At 40.8% G+C, this 15,507-nt stretch overlaps 1 protein-coding gene across 3 annotated transcripts in view; it reads right to left on the bottom strand.

The window, feature by feature from the left end:
• The window catches only part of CMSS1 (cms1 ribosomal small subunit homolog), a 383,345-nt gene that overhangs the window by 34,218 nt on the left and 333,620 nt on the right, over positions 1-15,507 (bottom strand). For 2 of the 3 annotated variants that reach the window (XM_059064867.2, XM_059064868.2), the window contains one exon: positions 1,175-1,260. In XM_059064867.2, coding sequence (XP_058920850.1) covers positions 1,175-1,260 — 86 coding nt within the window. The remainder of the gene's footprint in view (positions 1-1,174; positions 1,261-15,507) is intronic. The other variant, XM_067034821.1, reaches the window with a different exon arrangement.

Consider the following 15,507-nt stretch of genomic DNA (forward strand, 5'->3'; position numbering starts at 1 on the left):
ACTATGGTATGGTCAGTGGAGTTAAGTGAGGTAAAATCAAACCCCATCTTGGTGAAATAAATTGAAAAGCTACAGATGTTAACCTGTAGGTCTTAGAAAGAATGGTTCAAACTAAAATTGATACAGGGCCTTGGAGTTAAATATTTAATGGCTAGAGAGAAAACCAAGACTGATTATACATTAAATATGTTATCTTTCTGCATTTCCCACCTCACAAAGAAAAAATAATGAATAAAATAAAAGACTTAAAGTATATTTTACTATAAGAATTATCACTTCAGTGCTTACTCTTTGCCAACCACAGTTCAAAGAGCTTAACAAGTGTTAATCATATAATCCTCACCGTAACCTCGTAAAGAAAATACACGTATTATCACCACTTTACCAATACGGACACTGAAGCACAGAGAGTTTAACTTGCCCAAGGAGTCACAGCTTGTAGGTAACCAAAATGCTAAACTGCTTCCCACAATTATCCTGAGCCCGGAATGTGTTTAGGGCCACCTACAATAAGAATAAGGCCACATATCATTACTATGAAGAAGATGGTAACTTTGGACTGACAGTTAGATAGTCCTTTAAAAAATCACACATGGTTACCAATTAGGTCTCAGGGACAATAATGTAAGAAAGGTGCAAATGGATGTGAGTCACCAGCAAGAAGATTAAAAAGGCAATAAAAGGTCCTAAGTCCAGGGAGCAAAGTTTATCAAATGGCCACTTGTCGTAATACGAAGGTAGCAAATCCTCAATAAGAAGTCACACAACAGACATGATGCTAGATAGACATGAGGCCCTGGGAGCCTGCTCACAGCATGTCTTGGTACTGTAATAATGCATTGGTGTGGGGGCAATCTTGCATATCTATGCTATTTGTCTTCTCCTAGGAACTATACCCAAAAGAATACAACTGGATTTTTGGTAAAAATGTAATACAAGAATCTAAGATATCATTATTGTAAAATACATTTATATTGTAAAAAAAATATTAGGGGGAAAAATAGACCTTGCTGGTTTGTAATTAATGAAGCATGGCTCTTTCAAAGGCAGAGAAGGTAAAAGCTTCCCTCAAATCCCACCAGTAACTGGTATTGGAGCACACGGAATGCTGTAGAGAGGCAGAAGAGGCTGATTTCAGAGCAAACAGCTGTGACTCTCCCACAGTGACTGTCACCTGTTCAGTTTTCTTTGACAGGGCACGAACTGGAGCTGTCTCCTGCTGCATCATTGCTGTGTCTCCTCCTTCACCATCTGATGCTTCTAGGAAAAAAAGTTTAAAAATGAGAAAAGCACCTCTCTCTTTCTTTCTCCCATTGCTAGTGTAATCTTGGTACCACCTTTTTAGAAGGTTCTATCCCTTGACTCATTAATTTCACCTCTAAGAAGATGAATTTAAGAAAATGATCCAAAATGAAGACAGAGATTTAAGAACCAAGGTGGCAGTGTTATTTATAAAACTGCAAAAATGAAGATTATTCAGATGTCTAAATTTGAGAATGTTGAATTATGGAACACTCATGCTGATTTTACAGAAATTAAACTCCCCATTTTCAGATAAGAAAGTTGCTGCTTAGAGGGATGAAGTAATTTGCCCCAGATCACACACCTGGGAACCCTATTTGAGTCCAAAGTCTTCCCCACAAGTGATACTGCCTGCACTGAGAACCAGACAGCTCTTGAAGCCTGTGTGCTGGCTCCAGGGGTAATGTTAAGAGAGTGTGACAGAAGGAATATAGATCATGAGAAATTCTTATTTTGAATTTATAAAATATTTCAACACTGGAAAAAGTAAATTCTTACTCTAAGAACCAGGAAAAATAAAAGCTTTAATAATTTTTCTGTTAAAAAGCTCTTTTAAAGAAACATGGCAACCATATGTTTCTTACTTCCCATAATGCCATACTGTCTTCCAGATTTTAGTGGTTGTTCTCTTTGGACACATTTTTGAATATCTGAATGGCTTTACTCACTCCCTTTGAGTTTTTCAGTATATCTCAAAGCCCAAAATGTGAATTTGTGAGTAATACTGGTCAGAATTCATATTTAGGTACAAATTAACTAGTTTGGTAGTCCTGAGCTTTTTTTTTTTTTTTTTTTTTGTGGTACGTGGGCCTCTCACTGTTGTGGCCTCTCCCATTGCAGAGCACAGGCTCTGGATGCGCAGGCTCAGCGGCCATGGCTCACGGGCCCAGCCGCTCCGCGGCATGTGGGATCTTCCCGGACCGGGGCACGAACCCGTGTCCCCTGCATTGGCAGGCGGATTCTCAACCACTGCGCCACCAGGGAAGCCCTAGTCCTGAGCTTTTAAATGTTTACATACTATGATGGTTAACTTTATGTGTCAACTTGATTGGGCCACAGGGTGCCCAGATATTTGGTAAAACATTATTCTGGATGTTTCTTTGTAGGTGTTTTTGGTTGAGATTAACATTTGAATGGGTAGACTGAATAAAGCAGATTTTTTCTCCCTAATGTGGGTGGCGCTCATCCAATCAGATATGGCTGGAATAGAACTAAAAGCATGAAAGAAGAAGTAACAACTGACACTGCAGAAATACAAAGGATCATGGGAGATTACTACAAGCAGCTATATGCCAATAAAATGGACAACCTGGAAGAAATGGACAAATTCTTAGAAAAGCACAGCCTTCCAAGACTGAACCAGGAAGAAACAGAAACATGAACAGACCAATCACAAGCACTGAAATTGAAACTGTGATTAAAAATCATCCAAGAAACAAAAGCCCAGGGCCAGATGGCTTCACAGGCAAATTCTATCAAACATTTAGAGAAGAACTAACACCTATCCTTCTCAAATTCTTCCAAAATATAGCAGAGGGAGGAACACTCCCAAACTCATTCTATGAGGCCACCATCACCCTGATACCAAAACAAGACAAAGATGTCACAAAAAAAGAAAACTACAGGCCAATATCACTAATGAACATAGACGCAAAAATCCTCAACAAAATACTAGCAATTCTAATCCAACAATACATTAAAAGGTTCATACACCATGATCAAGTGGGATTTATCCCAGGGATGCAAGGATTTTTCAATATCCATAAATCAATCAGTGTGATACACCACATCAACAAATTGAAGGATAAAAACCATATGATCATCTCAATAGATGCAGAAAAAGCTTTTGACAAAATTCAACACCCATTTATGATAGAAACTCTCCAGAAAGTGGGCATAGAGAGAACCTACCTCAACATAATAAAGGCCATATATGACAAACCCACAGCAAACATCATTCTCAATGGTGAAAAACTGAAAGCATTTCCTCTAAGATCAGGAATAAGACAAGGATGTCCACTCTCACCACTATTATTCAACATAGTTTTGGAAGTTTTAGCCACAGCAAGCAGAGAAGAAAAAGAAATAAAAGGAATCCAAATTGGAAAAGAAAAAGTAAAACTGTCACTGTTTGCAGGTGACATGATAGTATACATAGAGAATCCTAAAGATGCTACCAGAAAACTACTAGAGCTAATCAATGAATTTGGTAAAATAGCAGGATACAAAATTAATGCACAGAAATCCCTTGCATTCCTATACACTAACAACAAAAGATCAGAAAGAGAAATTAAGGAAACACTCCCATTTACTATTGCAACAAAAAGAATAAAATACCTAGGAATAAACCTACCTAAGGGGCAAAAAACCTGTATGAGGAAAACTATAAGACACTGATTAAAGAAATTAAAAACGATACAAACAGATGGAAAGATATACCATGTGTTTGGATTGAAATAATCAACATCGTGGGGCTTCCCTGGTGGCACAGTGGTTGAGAGTCCGCCTGCCAATGCATGGGACATGGGTTCATGACCTGGTCTGGGAGGATCTCACGTGCAGCGGAGCTGCTGGGCCTGTGAGCCATGGCCGCTGAGACTGTGTGTCAAGAACCTGTGCTCCACGTACCGCAAAAAAAAAAAAAAAAAAAAAATCAACATCATGAAAATGACTATATTACTGAAAGCAATCTACAGAATCAATGCAATCCCTGTCAAATTACCAATGGCAATTTTCATAGAACTAGAACAAAAATTTTCACATTTTGTATAGAAACACAAAAGACCACGAATAGCCAAAGCAATCTTGAGAAAGGAAAATGGACCTGGAGGAATCAGGCTCCCTGACTTCAGACTATACTACAAAGCTACAGTAATCAAGACAGTATGGTACTGGCACAAAAACAGAAATATAGATCAATGGAAAAGGATAGAAAGGCCGGAGATAAACCCGCACACATATGGGCACCTTATCTTTGACAAAGGAGGCAAGAATATACAATGGAGAAAAGACAGTCTCTTCAATAAGTGGTGCTGGGAAAACTGGACAGCTACATGTAAAAGAATGAAATTAGAACACTCCTTAACACCATACACAAAAATAAACTCAAGGGCTTCCCTGGTGACGCAGTGGTTGAGAATCTGCCTGCGGATGCAGGAGACACGGGTTCGTGCCCTGGTCCGGGAAGATCCCACATGCCGCGGAGCAACTAAGCCCGTGAGCCATGGCCGCGGAGCCTGTGCGTCCGGAGCCTGTGCTCCGCAACGGGAGAGGCCACAACAGTGAGAGGCCCGCATACCGCAAAAAAAAAAAAAAACTCAAAATGGATCAAAGACCTAACTGTAAGGCCAGATACTATAAAACTCTTAGAGGAAAACATAGGCAGAACACTCTATGACATAAAACACAGCAAGATCCTTTTTGACCCACCTCCTAGAGTAATGGAAATAAAATCAAAAATAAACAAATGGGACCGAATGAAACTTAAAAGCTTTTGAACAGCAAAGGAAACCATAAATAAGATGAAAAGACTACCCTCAGAATGGGAGAAAGTATTTGCAAACAAAGCAACTGACAAAGGATTAATCTCCAAAATATACAAGCAGCTCATGCAGCTTAATATCAAAAAACAAACAAACAACCCAATCCAAAAATGGGCAGAAGACCTAAATAGACATTTCTCCAAAGAAGATATACAGATTGCCAACAAACACATGAAAGATGCTCAACATCACTAATCATTAGAGAAATGCAAATCAAAACTACCATGAGGTATCACCTCACACTGGTCAGAATGGCCATCATCAAAAAATCTACAAACAGGGCTTCCCTGGTGGCGCAGTGGTTGAGAATCCGCCTGCTGATGCAGGGGACACGGGTTCGTGCCCCGGTCCGGGAAGATCCCACGTGCCGCGGAGTGGCTGGGCCCATGAGCCATGGCCGCTGGGCCGGTGCGTCCGGAGCCTGTGCTCTACAACGGGAGAGGCCACAACAGTGAGAGGCCCGCATACCACAAAAAAAAAAAAAAAAAAAATCTACAAACAATAAATGCTGGAGAGGGTGTGGACAAAAGGGAACCCTCCTGCACTGTTGGTGGGAATGTAAATTGATACAGCCACTATGGAGAACAGTATGGAGGTTCCTTAAAAAACTACAAATAGAACTACCATATGACCCAGCAATCCCACTACTGGGCATATACCCTGAGGAAACCATAATTCAAAAAGAATTTCTGGCATTTACCATAGCCAGCAGATGGAAGCAACCTAAATGTCCATTGACAGATGAGTGGATAAAGATGTGGCACATATATACCATGGAATATTACTCAGCCACAGAAAGGAACGAAATTGAGTTATTTCTAATGAGGTGGATGGACCTAGAGTCTGTCATACAGAATGAAGTAAGTCAGAAAGAAAAACAAACACCAGATGCCAACACACATATATGGAGCCTAAAAACCGGTACTGATGAACCTAGTGGCAGGGCAGGAATAAAGATACAGATGTAGATAATGAACTTGAGGACACAGAGGTGGAATGGGAAGCTGGGAGGAAGTGAGAGAGTGGCATGGACATATATACACTACCAAATGTAAAATAGATAGCTAGTGGGAAGCAGCCGCATAGCACAGGGAGATCAGCTCGATACTTTGTGATGACCTAGAGGGCTGGGAAAGGGAGGGAGGGGATATGGGGATATATGTGTACATATAGCTGATTCACTTTGTTCTACAGCAGAAACTAACACAACATTATAAAGCAATTATACTCCCATAAAGATATTAAAAAAAGAAAAGAAAAGAAGTAAAAGTATGACCTCCCCTGATTAAGATAATTTTTTCTGCCTTTGTACTTGAACTGAAACATTGGCTCTTCTTGGATCTGGAGCCTGCCACCCTTCAAGCTGGAACTACACCACCAGCTCTCCTGGTTCTCAAGCCCTCTGACTAGTATTGGAACTAGACAATCGGCTCTCCTGGGTCTCCAGCTTGTCGGTCTGTCCTGCAGATATTGGGACTTGACAGTCTCCATAATTGCATGAGCCAATTCCTTTACATATACACACATAGATACACACTGAGAGAGACAGAGAGAGACAGAGAGAGACAGAGAGAGAGTGTGATAAATATAGATAGATATATAGATATCTATTCTGTTGCTTCTGTTTTTCTGGAGAACCCTGATTAATACCCCTACTTTTAAGTTTGTAGCATGAGAAAAAGGACTCTACCCAATGAAGTAGTAGCAGGTAGAAGATTAACAGGGCTAAATTTAACAGATTAAATTTTAACTTATTTTTTATTTTATTTTATTTTTTTTTAATTTTTTTTAATTTTTTTTTTGCGATACGCGGGCCTCTCACTGTTGCGGCCTCTCCCTTTGCGGAGCACAGGCTCCCGGACGCGCAGGCTCAGCGGCCATGGCTCACGGGCCCAGCCGCTCCGCGGCATGCGGGATCCTCCCGGACCGGGGCACGAACCCGTGTCCCCTGCATCGGCAGGCGGACTCTCAACCACTGCGCCACCTGGGAAGCCCCTATTTTTTATTTTAAACATTTATTTATTTATTTATTTCTGGCTGTGTCGTGTCTTCGTTGGTGCACACGGGCTTTCTCCAGTTGTGGCGAGCAGGCACTACTCTTCCTTGCAGTGCGCGGGCTTCTCGCTGCAGTGGCTTCTCTTGTTGCGGAGCACGGGCTCTAGGCACGTGGGCTTCAGTAGTTGTGGCTCACGGGCTCTAGAGCATGGGCTCAGCAGTTGTGGTGCATGGGCTTGGTTGCTCCCCAGCATGTGGGATCTTCCCAGACCAGGGCTCGAACCCGTGTTCCCCTGCATTGGCAGGCGGATTCTAAACCACTGTGCCACCAGCAAAGTCCCTAACAGGGATTTTTAAATGAAGGACTAAGTTGGCATTAAAAGTATTTATAGAGCTGCTTCTGGGAAGAGAGTAGTAGTAGTCATATTTTCACTTATTTCTCCTGCTAAGTACAGCTAAAAATCCTGACCATTATATGTAAAACAAACATAGGGGCTTCCCTGGTGGTGCAGTGGTTGAGAATCCGCCTGCCGATGCAGGGGACACGGGTTTGTGCCCTGGTCTGGGAAGATCCCACATGCCGCGGAGCGGGTGGGCCCGTGAGCCATGGCCACTGAGCCTGTGCTCCACAACGGGAGAGGCCACAACAGTGAGAGGCCTGTGTACCGCTAAATAAATAAATAAATAAATAAAATAAAATTTAAAAAGTAAAAAAAAAAAAATCCATTTTGTTGGGACTTCCCTGGTGGCCCAGTGGTTGGGAATCCACTTGCCAATGCAGCGGACACGGGTTCAATCCCTGGTCCGGGAAGATCCCACATGCCGTGGAGCAACTAAGCCCGTGCACCACAGCTACTGAGCCTGCCCTTTAGATCCCGCAAGCCAGAACTACTGAAGCCCACGCGCCTAGAGCCCGTGCTCTGCAACAAGAGAAGCCACCACAATGAGAAGCCTGTGCACCGCAACGAAGAGTAGCCCCAGCTCGCTGCAACTAGAGAAGGCCCGTGCGCAGCAACCAAGACCCAACGCAGCCAAAAATAAATAAATAAAATAAATCTATTAAAAAAAATCCATCTTGTTTAATTTAGTTCAGTTTCACTTATTTGGGGAGGGGTATTCTATATTTCTAGAGGCGGTCAGCTGTTCTCTGGGAAATATAACTATACACCCTGAAAACTAATGTTGGAGACACAGCTGTACTTCAACAGTCTAAAGTGTTTTGCTAAAATTACTCATCCATAGAAACCAGAATGTTTTATTTGGCCAGGAGAAGCAGGGCTGGGAACTACTCTTCAAGAACGGTGTTCCCAGCTCATTAAGGGACTCCTACCAGCATCACTGAGAAAGAACACAATTCCCACATCCATAGAACAGGACCCTGTGAAAAGTGAACTCAGTGAGGGCCCTAAGGCCATGCCAGCAAAACAACACAGGGCCAGGGGAGGGGACAGCAAAGGGAGGGCCAGGAGGGGAGAAACAGTGAGAAGGGTAGCCAGTGAAAGAAAAGGGCTCTCAATTCTGGCTCCACTTGTACTGACAGTGCGCATGCAGTGAGGGAAGCTCCATCCTTTACTGCTTCTGCACACTTTTCAAAATAATTAGTACAGGTATGCCATGACCAAAAAATAAGGGCTTACAATGAGTTAGACCATGCCAGAAAAGAATCATACATCTGTAAGTGTACCTCTCATTTATTCTTACTGTTCATAATGCCCGCTCTCCTGTTATCTTTGTCATCTCTCCTTTTCTATCAAAATCTTAGTCTCATCCTCCAAAATTCAGCACAAGTTTCCCCTCTGTAAAGATCTTCCAAAAGTAGAAACAAGACTATCTTAGGGCTATAATCTAGCAAATAGTTGCAACTATCACTGAGAAAAGAAAATGCTGAGAAAAGGGGAACACGATCTAGTGTACAAATGAAGAATTATGTGATCGCCGGCAGGAGGAACAGCAAACCCAAGGCCATGTCTATCGTGCCCAATCCAGGATACCTGGTTGTATTGAGGGGGCTGCTCGGAGAAGCCTTGGCAGGCTCAACCTTTAGTCTCCTAGCCTTTTCTGGCCACACGGTCCCTGCTCTGGGTACAGGGACACTGGACCACTCAAAGTCTTCTGTAGCCTTGTGGTGGGTCATCAGGGTTTACATTAGCATGGCATATGCCTCTCTGATTTTGTTTCATTTTTCTTAGGTACCATCTTTTCCTTTTTGCTTTTTCACTCTCATAGGCGGCAAGAAGCTGGGCATGATCTACCTTTTCCATCTCTCAGGGTCCTTAACATGTCCTCTCCCTCTCTCTCCAAAAGATTTGATAAAACAAATGTTTCTGAATGTAAGTCCCCTGTGAGTTAGTTCTTGCCATCAGAAGTCTTCCTGTCATTCTGAACTGGAATGGGGAATGGGGATGGGGTGGGGGTGGGGAACCCTTTTCCCATTGAATTTTGCTGTTTCTAGTGGCAACTGCTACAGCCTGGTCTACATTCCAGTAATGCTCCTATTTTCATAGCTGAAGATGTCCCTAGCAACAGATCCAGACTTTGTTTATAAAATATGTTTCCAGTTCCCACAGGAAACTTTAAAGTTAGAAAATTTGGAATAAGATGGCACAACTCTGAACTGTTGTCACTTTATGGGTCCTAAGACTCTGAAAGAAAATAAAGCACTAAGACCAATAACATTGTCTCAAAAATACATGACTAAAGAAAAATGTTTCACCTTCTATCTGTTAGGATCTTAAATGCTACACAATTTGTTACCAGTAACATGTCAGCAGTTGTAAGGTATAGAAATATCTAATCACTATGTTGTATACCAGGAACTAACATAGTGTTGTAGGTTAATTATACTTCAAAAGCAAACAAACTCATAGAAAAAGAGATCAGATTTGTGGTGACCTGAAGCAGGCCATGGGGGGGAGAGAGAACTGGATGAAGGTCCTCAAAAGGTACGAACTTCCAGTTATAATAAGCAAGTATTAGGGATGCAATGTACAGCACTAGTAATATAATGAACACTGCTGTATGTTATCTAAGAAAGTTGTTAAGAGAGTAAATCCTAAGAGCTCTCATCACACGGAAAAAATATTTTCTCTCTTTTTCTTTTAGTTTATCTCTATATGAGATAATGGATGCTCACTAAACTTAATTGTGTCAATCATTTCATGATTTATGTAAGTCAAATCAGTATGCTGTACACCTTAAACTTATACAGAGCTGTAACGGGGGTCCTCATTTCCTCCCCTCTGCCTGGAAGAGGTGTGGATGTGACCCATCTTTAGCCAAGAGGACCTGAGCTGTGTTCTGATAGCAGAAAAGGTTTACTATCTACATGGACACTGTTGGTCTCATGTGATACTTGTAACAGATTTTTCCAGTCTCCAAGTCACCACCCTGGATAACTACTTGCCTCATGTTGCTCTGGTCTGCACAATAATAAAGACCTTATTATTAGAAAAAATTAGATCTCAATAAAACTGGAAGAAAGAAAAAACACAAATAGAGTAGCTAAATAGCAAAACAAACAAAAACATAAACAGGACAGGCCCCTGAGAAACCACCCACATTGGGTTAAAGCACCCAAAGCCACAGGAGTCTGACCTCTTCTGTGAACACTCACACTTAAGCCTGTGGTGGATGTAAAAAAAAGGACTTTTAATGCCAAAACTGAGGGTGCCAGAGGACCTGTCCTATCTTTAAGGTACAAAAATGTAGTGGAGATCATGCAAATATCAGAGGACAGCTCTGCAGGCAGAATAGTTGCCTTCCAGCTATCTGTCCAGAATAAGGCATTTTTCCCTATTTTATTTATAGCTTATGGCAAAAAAAAAAAGGCAACTCAGCTTGGGCAACAGAACCTCAACTTTAGTCTTGAGTGTTAGAGCTTCACCCTTCTTCCTTCCTAGTTTATTTTAAATGTTGGAACATTTACATATTTCGGGGCAGTTTTCAAACTATGAGTAATTTCAATTTAACCTTTTCTGGTCAGTCTTTGTAGTTAGAGTTAGGTGAATAGAGCCATGGATGCTGGCAGTGGTATTTTGGGTCTTATTAGAATTGTTATGTTTATTGGATGAGCGTACTTGTTACATTTGGAAGCACTGCTGTATAAATTCTCCATTCCTGGAACAGAAACTAATAACAATATTAATAACTCTTACATGGTCCTTATTTTGAGTAAGGCAGTGTTCTAAATGCTCTACACATATTAACACATTTAATTTGCATGTCAGTCTTACGAGATGGGTACTGTAACTATAAGCTCTGTTTTACAGAGGTGGACACGGAAGCACTTGCCCAAGGTTAACGAGAGAGTGCATCAGGATTTGGATCTAGGCGGTTTTGATTCAGTTTGTCCTTAACCATTATGCAATACTGCCCCTCTAACTTGGAAAACTAGGTGGCTCTCAGGTGGTACTAATCATTAAGCTAGGTACTGGAATCCACAGGGCTTGGTATATAGAGTCCAGTTTAACAATAATGTATGTTCTTACATATGAATAACACTCATCTCACTGGGGCAGAAGCTGCTGCATATGGTGAATAGCTCCCTTCCTCCAAAACAAACAAACAAATCCAATTAGTCCAGTTCTGTTAGGAACTCTTCCCTACCACCCCTGCCTCCATCCTATATTTTAGCTGGGGAGAAAATACATCCTGGTTTGCCTAGGCTAGTCCTGGTTTATGCTTGTCATTCCCAGATCCCATCTGATTTAGTATCTGTCTTGTTGCAGGGATCCTTTAATACATTAATATGCATTACTACTGTCCAAGTGTGAGAATGGAAATGAGATCACTCTCAGGTTTATTTGACCCCTGAACTCTGCTCTTTGCAGCACAACTGTTAACAGCTCCCAGAACAGCACTCTGTGCACACCTTTTGGGAAGTGCCAGTATAGAGGAGTGACAAAGGAAGTCCTAGAAGTCTTAGATTCTAGTTCCAACTTTTGTGATCTTGGGCAGATCATTTACTTTATGCCACAGTCTTCCCATTTGTGGAATGATGAAGTCAGACTTTTATGATTTATGATTTTCTGGTTCAGGCCAATTTCTATTAAGAATGCTGTATACTCTGGACAAGTCAAAATTTCGAGAGTGAGGTGAAATGTTGAAGTACAGAGGTATAGGTGAACATGGCCCGTTATATGAGTATGTGAGTTACATCATGTCCCCTGAACAGAAATTTCATAAGGAAAAGGCCTATGAGGCTGCAGTTAGACCTGCTACCCACGCACTCTTGTTATAAAGTGTGAGCCCAAGGAAGAGAAATGTTACAATGGAAAAGCACACTGTTTCTGTTGTGACTGCCCTATAGCCTTCACAGAGACTTCAACTACCTATTACATTACTTAATGTATGCCTTTAATGTGCATCTTGTGAATTGTTAAAGGTGGGTGTAATGATCACATGCCCTGCTTCAGAATGCTTAACTTTCTTGCCCAGCTTGTCAGTGGAAAACCCAGATCTTTTTTTGTGTGTGTGCGGTACGCGGGCCTCTCACTGTTGTGGCCTGTCCTGTTGCAGAGCACAGGCTCCAGATGCCCAGGCTCAGCGGCCATGGCTCATGGGCCCAGCCGCTCCACGGCATGTGCGATCCTCCCGGACCGGGGCACGAACCCGTGTGCCCTGCATTGGCAGGCGGATTCTCAACCACTGCGCCACCAGGGAAGCCAGAAAACCCAGATCTTAACTGCCTTTTTGTGTAGCTTAGGAAAAGGTACTTTATTGCTTTATCCTTAATGTTTCCTGCTGTTAAACTAGGCTTAAGGATATTAACCAATCAACTAATTACCAGCTACATAGGAAATATACAGAGAGGGGTTTGTGTTTGGAATGATCTTCAAGAACTGTAACTCTGAGGTCTTACATGATAGAGTGGGATAAAGCTGAGATCTAACAGTCTAAAGGGGTAAATAAATAAGAGATTGAAACAAAAATTTGGCATTACCATAAAAAGATGGTCCCACTATAATAAGAGATATATTCTTATAATTTTGATACAGTTACTTCTACCTTTTGTTCTGTCTCTCTGTGTATATGAGTATATGTATGTGTATCTACGCATACATATTTGGAATTACATGTCATATACAAATACTTTATCTTTTAATATTATATCATGAGTATTTTCCCATGTCAGTAGTCTTGAAAAACATTTTTAATGGCTATGTAACAAACTGGTGTTTGCCTACACTATATTTAATTTGTTCTATCATTACTTAGATTACTTCTAAAAGATGCCTTTGTAAATTTATTGTCATAGACAGCTTTATAGATTTCATGCATTTCTGATTAGAAAAGAATTCTAGAAGATAAATTACATTGTAAGAAGGTATGTGTGTTTTTTAAGGGTTTTAACAACTTCTGAACTGTTTTTCAGATGGTTTGGGGTCAATTTTAAAGTCATCAACATGTATAAAAACACCTGTTTCATCACACTACAGCAAATACTGAATTTTTAAACATTGCTAAGAGGTAAAAATGATACTGTATTTTAATTTGCATTCATTTGATATGACCAAGAGTAAATATTTTGGTTTTTATTAGCCTGTGTATTTCTTTTTTTTTTTTTTTTTTTTTTTTTGTGGTACGCGGGCCTCTCACTGTTGTGGCCTCTCCCATTGCGGGGCACAGGCTCCGGACGCGCAGGCTCAGCGGCCATGGCTCACGGGCCCAGCCGCTCCGCGGCATGTGGGATCTTCCCGGACCGGGGCACGAACCCGTATCCCCTGCATCGGCAGGCGGACTCTCAACCACTGCGCCACCAGGGAAGCCCATATTTCTTATATGAATAGAATGTCTTAACCTTTGTTTATTTGTCAAGAAGGGTTTTAATGTTTTCTTACCAATTTGTATAAATCTTTTAATGTTAAGGTTAATTTAAGAAGTTGTTTTATCTTTTAATTTTTAAAATTATTTTTGACCTAGAGATGTGTTAAATTGTAATGAGATCGAATATATCATCTTTTTTCATTGCAGTTATGCTTTGCAAAGTTCACCCTACTCTTAAGTAGATACTTTTATCTAGTTTAAAAATTTTTTTGATCTTTTTTTAAAAAAACATTTAACTTAAATCCTATAGAGTAGATTTTTTTGTATGGTATAAAGTAAAGCTCTAACTTTATTGTCTTTTCAAATATTTAATCAGTTGTCCTAACATCTTGCTGAAGGATTCTTCTCTCCCACATTATCTTATTATAGCACTTTCATTTAATCAAAACACAAATCATACATATGCTCGCATTGATCTGCCTGTGAGTCTTCTACGGGTATCATACCATCATTTATTTTAAAAAACATACTGAATTTCTTTTTTATTTTCTAAATGGCTATCACATTGGGGTGCAGGGAGTGACAAAAGAGGGAATGCCAGATTCAGGCCAACATCTCTGAGAGAGGTAGAAAGGGCCAGGGATGGATGGAGGTCAGTAAGGATGCAGGGGGTAGAAGTTAAGCTGTTTCTCTCCAGAATCTCACATCACACCTTTGTCACACAATAGCTGTTTGGCTTTGGGTAAGTTAATTCACCTTTCTGTGCCACGATTTCCTTGTATGTAAAATGAGGTTGTTAAGAGGTTAAGTGAGTTAGTGTAAAACTTAGAACAATGCACAGCTCATGGCAAACATTATTATCAGTTAGTTATTTGAAGCTATCTTCCATTTCTATCATGTCGCTGAAATTACTCTTCTAAGGACATCAATGATTCCTTAATTGTCAGTTGGGACAGAGACTAAAATTACAGGCTCTCTAGAATCAGGCTGCCTGGATTAGAATAATACCTCTGCCATTTAATGCTGTGTGACCTTGGCAAAGTTACTTGGTCTTTCTGTGCCTTAATTTCTTTATCTATAAAATGGGAATATTAATAGAGCCAACCTTATAGGGGTATTACATGGAGTCTTGACATAATAAATGTAAATTGCTTAGCACACTGTCTACCACATAAATAAATTCTCAGGAAATGTTCATTATAACCATCATCTTACCTGACTGCCTTGGGGCACTTGACACTGATGTTGACTCTCAACTTTTTGATACGCTCTCCTCCTTTGTGTTCTGGCATACTATGGTTCTCAACCCATCACATCATGCACTCTCTTCTTTTACCTATCCTGTAAAACACTGGCATTCTCCGAGGTGTCCTCCACTTACTCTATTTCTTTGATGACCATACACTTTCCTGGTGTTCCTTCTTCTAAGCCAGGAGTTGGCAAAATTTTTATTAGAGGACCAGATAGATAATACTTTAGGCTTGTGGACCCTACAATCTCTGTCACAACTACACATTGAATCATGAAAGCATTTACTGAAAATATGTAAATGACCGGGCATGGTTATGTTACAACAAAACTTTGAACACAAAAACAGGCAGTCAGAAAATGGGCCATAGTTTTCCAACTCTTCCTCTAGGTAGTTGTTACAGCTCAGGTATCCCTGGATTAGACTACTCATTACATTGCATCTGTCCTCCCTTCTGGACTGTGGGCTACCTGACAGCCTGGTGTCCTTCCATCCTTGCATGTTCTGCATGTAGCAGAGAATCTTGCAGATATATTAAATCAACATCTGCAGAAACACTGAATGAGTTGAGCATATAATATCAATCTTAACAGTTAAAAACTTTGTTGTGCTGTAAGGAAGAAGGTATTTTTTCCATATGACCCCTTCAGTAGC

Source organism: Kogia breviceps, chromosome 5 (assembly GCF_026419965.1).
Source record: "Kogia breviceps isolate mKogBre1 chromosome 5, mKogBre1 haplotype 1, whole genome shotgun sequence".
Taxonomy (NCBI): domain Eukaryota; kingdom Metazoa; phylum Chordata; class Mammalia; order Artiodactyla; family Physeteridae; genus Kogia; species Kogia breviceps.